Consider the following 5,047-nt stretch of genomic DNA (forward strand, 5'->3'; position numbering starts at 1 on the left):
GGATGTATATGATGTTAGCATGTCAATTGTTGCATATATGGTGAAAAGTGACTCTTATAAGGGGCAAAGTGACTCTAATATGGTGAGAAGTGACTAACATGGTTAATTAGAACCAAAATATAGACCAAAATTGACTTGTATGAATATGGCACTAAGAGGTGGTAAAAGGATTTCTAATTGCATGTACATGATGTTAACATGTTAATTGTACCAATATATGATGGCAAGTGACTCTTATACCAAAAAAATGTTTCTCTCTCTAAAAATTTTCTCTGCCTTCTCTCTAGAAATTACTTAGCCTCTCTCTGTTAACCCTAGCCGCCACCTAATTATCAGTTTTTTTTCTTACATTCATCCACCAGATCTAAACATTTACTCACGAACCCATCTCATCTTCTTCACCTCTTTCACCTAAACACTATATTTCTTATATTCTATAATTTACTTTATTAGGTCTTGGTTTCTTGCTTCTGGTACAAATATGGATCATAATCTAGACTCTTCTGATGTGAACTTGCGGCTGTGGAAATATCAAGATTGTGGTTTTACTAGGTTTGAAGCAATGTATTTTCTTCAAAATGACAAGATTATTCAAGCAGATCGGGAGAAACGCTACGAGATTGTGCAAAGCATGGGTTTTTCGAGGACACAAGCAAAGAAAATTGTGGATGATAAAGATGATTTCGCTAAACTAAGAGACTCTACTCTCAAATTACTCAAGGAAGGGGATGATTTAATTCATAGCTTGAAAGATAAATATGGGGATACTATTTCGGACAATGGGTATATTGCTGCCACAAAAGAGGGGGTTTTGCAGGAAAGATTGAGTATTCTTATGGTCGTCTTAGCAAAGGATTCTCATTCTTCGAAGGAAGGGAAGTTCAAGGTCCTTCGCCTTCGAGGAGGAGCGGGTGTTGGTGAAGAGGGTGAAGTGGGTGATAATGGGCATAAAGTTGTGAGACTTAGAGGGAGTATGGCGTCTCAAGGTTCAGACTGTGACTCTGATGGGGTTCCGGGATTCATACAAGATTCTTTCGAGGAGGATAGTATGGAACTTCTTCGTGCTCGTAGAGAAGCAGAAGATTTTCCCATTCTTCTGCCTAGTATGGAGGCTAATGAGGTAGGTGTTCCTGGTTCTCTTTTGGGAGGGATTCCGGTGGAAAAAGTTGTAGCTGAAGATTGGGATAGTTCCGACGAGGATGAGATTCACCACGAAACTGCTCTAGAAGCTTTAGAGAAATTGACTGTCAGTAGAGCTACTAAGGCTGCGTTTGCGAGTAATAAGAACGAAAGAGATGAGCTTCTCAAAGCTACAGAGCAAAACTTGAAGCTTAGGGAAATTATTAAAAGGAATGGGATTTCTCTAGTTGATGCGGAAATCGAGATTTCGAAAGAGGATAGTAGCTTCAATGGTCCTTTTCAAGGCGCAGAAAAACAAATCTAGATAGGGATGAATTTGGGCTTCCTACTTCCTTTGTGAACAACAAAGATGTTTCTGCATCCAAGGTGTTCGATAAACCATGTGAACCAAAAGTAGGGCCTCGGAGCAAGGAAACTCGGGGGGAAGTTAGTGGCTCGGGTGTAAAGCAAATGGTAAATGATGAGAATCATAAAAGATCAGCTGAGATGAATTCAGGAAACATCCCCAGTTTTCCGAATAAATCATGGTCCAATATTGTAAAAGATAAGGCACCGGAGGTCAAGTTTGATTACATTCCTCTCCCAGAAGGGACCTCGGTTTTATCCCCCCCAGATGAAGTTCTTCGAAAAGGGAATGATAAATTCAAGATGTGCATGGTAGGGACTTTCTCTAAAGGTACCCATACACTATCCACTGTTAAGAAATTTGCTAAACGTTTTCTGGAGCCTCTAGGCATGACTGATGTCTTTCAAAAGGATGATTACACGTTCTTCTTCAAATTGAGGAGGGTAATGGCCTAAATAAAGCGGTATCCAGAGGTACCTGGTATGTGGAAAGAAGGCCTATGCTAGTTCGTCCTTGGTGCCCCAATCACACAGATAATCCTATATCCAGCATGCCTCTTTGGGTTAAGTTATCTAATATCCCGGATTGCTATTGGACTAAAGAGGGATTAAGTTCGTGGCTAGTGTTATAGGCCCTCCTTTAAGTGCTGACCAATTGACTTCGAAATTGGAAATTCTTCCTTTTGCAAGATTCTGTATCGAATATAACTTGGTGCACCTTTGCCAAATAAAATTCCGGTTACAGTTCTTGACCCGGTAACGGATGAGAAATCTACAGCTGAGGTTTTAGTCCATTATGCTGTGAAACCCCTATCATGCAGTGCTTGTAATTCTCTTGGTCACAACTTAGCCGCGTGTCCCAAGGCTCGGAAGATTTGGGTCCAAAAAGAGAAAGAGGAATTGGAGGATAAATCAGAGAAAGGGAGTGGCTCTGTTCCAGTTTCCATTGAGAAACCAGTAGAAAAGCCAGCAGATAATCCAGCAGATAATTCTCAGGTAGTTTCACCTACAGCCAATTTGGAAGGTAAACGAAAGGACAAGGAAATTTCTGAAGAAGGGGGTTGGACTGAGGTCTCCAGGCACTCAAAGCACTCTACTACCAGAAAATCTCTTCAGTCATCTCCAGGTTCAGCAACCCCGCCACTCAATTTTAAAAAACTAGTCTCAGTGGATGAAATAGAAGCAAGGAAAAGGCACAAATCCACCTCCTCGGATTTGAAGGGAGGTCGAGCTCGGAATCGTAAAGGGGAAGGTAACTCCCCAAACAATCCTAAGTAATCTTATGGGATTTGATTTTTGTTCGTACAATGTGAGAGGCCTAAATAAAAAATTAGGCTTCGTCAAAGATTTTGTAAATAGTAATAATATCTCTTTGATTGCCCTCCTGGAAACTCATGTCAAAATGGAAAATATGGGAAGAGTGACTTCTTTTGTTTCTCCGCATTTCGATTGGATCTCCAACCATGATTTTCATGACAATGGGCGTATTTTAATAGGATGGGATCCTCACTTGTGGAAAATCTCTGTTTTATGCAAATCTGCTCAGCATATAACAAGTAAAATTTGTAGAATTTCGAATAATGAGGAGTTTGTTATCTTTTATCTATGGGCACAACCTCTACACTCATCGACGGTCTCTATGGGAGGATCTTTTAGCTTTTGCAACAGATTTGACTATACCCTGGTGCTTAGCAGGGATTTTAATGTCTGCCTTGGTCCAACGGAATCAAACTCGGATAATACTAGATGGAGCACTGGAATGCTGGAGTTTCGGGATTTTTTAAACTCATCTGGGTTAACTGACTTGAGGTATAATGGCAACTTATTCACCTGGTGGGATAGCAGCTGTTATATTCCTGTTTTAAAAAAACTAGACAGAGTTCTGGTAAATAACTTTTGGTTATCTCATTACTCTATGTCTTCGCTCATTTTAGACCTAGGGGTTTGTCTGATCATAATCCGGCTTTTATAGACATGGGAGTTTCTTACACTGCCCCGAAAAAGCCTTTTCAGCTGTTTCTTCATTTTTTGGAGCATCCTGGATTTTTGGAATTAGTAAAGGAAGCATGGAGTAGTAACATTGTAGGGTATCCTTGGTTCAGAGTAACTAGTAAGCTCAAACTGGTTAAAGCAGCGGTTAAAGACCTAAACAGGAATGTGGGTAACTTGCACGAGTTGGTTATTGAAGCTAGGGAAAAGCTTCTTCGTTTTCAAGCCTCTCTTCCTTCTTGTCCTTCCACAGATCAGTTTTTGGAAGAAGAAAGACTCTCTAATGTTCTAGAGGAATTGTTAAACCGTGAGGAAATTCTCCTGAAACAAAAATCGAGAATCAATTGGTTGGAAAAAGGAGATAGGAACAACAAATTCTTCTTACAAAGCTGCAAGGGTAGATGGAATCAGAATAAAATTTTGGCACTAGATTCAAATGACTTCGAGCACACCTCTCATGCAGGCATTTCTAAAGTGGCTGTTGACTATTTCTCTTCTATCTTGGGGAACTCGGTTGAAGTTAGGGACATTCCTCCTGACTTACAGCTTCCGGTTCTGAATGTAGAGCAACAACAGAATCTGACTAAGGTTTTCACTCAAGCTGAGGTTCTCAAGACATTTCAATCTTTGGCAAAAACAAAAGTCCAGGCCCTGATGGGTTTCCGGTAGAGTTTTTCATTAAATCTTGGGATATAGTGGGTGGTGAGGTGACAAATGCTATCTTGTATTTCTTTCATTCTATGAAATTGCCTCGTATTATAAATTCAACTGCTCTGGCTTTGATTCCTAAAGAGAATCACCCGAACAGAATTGCCCAATTTAGGCCAATCTCTTGTTGTAATGTACTTTACAAAGTTATTGCTAAAATGCTTGCTAGTAGACTCAAGCAGGTGCTTCCTCAAATTGTATCTGCTAGTCAGTCAGCTTTTGTCACCAATAGATCTATTGGAGACAATATTTTACTGGCACAATCTTTATGCAGGGATTACCATTTACATAAAGGGCCTACCTAGATGCTCAGTCAAGCTAGATATTCACAAGGCTTTTGACTCCCTGAATTGGAATTTTTTGCTCTCTACTTCACAGAATGGGTTTTCCTGCTTTGTTTATCAATTGGATTCATACTTGTTTATCCTCAGCTATGGTCTCAGTAAAAATTAATGGTGCTCTGGAAGGGTACTTCCAATGCAAATCTGGGCTTCGACAAGGTGACCCTCTTTCCCCGTCTCTGTTTGTGCTAGCCATGGAAGTCTTCTTCTGTTTTCAGGAAAGTGTCCTCGAATCCAGATTTTTCATATCATTGGCGCACGTCTCATGCAGATATTACTCACCTGATTTTCGCAGATGATGTAATGTTATTCTCGAAAGGAGATGAAAAATCAATGAAAATTATGTTGGACACAATCTCTGAATTCTCCTTAACATCAGGACTTCATCCTAATGCTTCCAAAGCAATTGTTTCTTCTGTAACACTCCTCAGGAAGTTGAGAATGCTATTATTAGTTATTCTGGATTCCAGATTGGTCATCTCCCAATCAAATATCTGGGTTTACCTCTAATCTCTAAAAAACTC

General features: G+C 40.0%; 1 protein-coding gene across 1 annotated transcript; it reads left to right on the plus strand.

Moving 5' to 3' along the window:
* Positions 1-1,590: 1,590 nt before the first annotated feature.
* On the plus strand, positions 1,591-4,940 carry LOC141704734 (uncharacterized; the record flags this gene model as incomplete). The annotated part of the gene is made up of 6 exons (XM_074507923.1): positions 1,591-1,816; positions 2,231-2,737; positions 2,820-3,294; positions 3,420-4,139; positions 4,561-4,650; positions 4,742-4,940. Coding segments are annotated over exons 1-6 (2,217 nt in total), but the record flags the coding sequence as incomplete, so codon positions are not given.
* Positions 4,941-5,047: the final 107 nt, after the last annotated feature.

The sequence above is a fragment of the Apium graveolens genome, unplaced genomic scaffold (genome assembly GCF_009905375.1).
Source record: "Apium graveolens cultivar Ventura unplaced genomic scaffold, ASM990537v1 ctg8190, whole genome shotgun sequence".
In the NCBI taxonomy this organism is placed as follows: Eukaryota; Viridiplantae; Streptophyta; class Magnoliopsida; order Apiales; family Apiaceae; genus Apium; species Apium graveolens.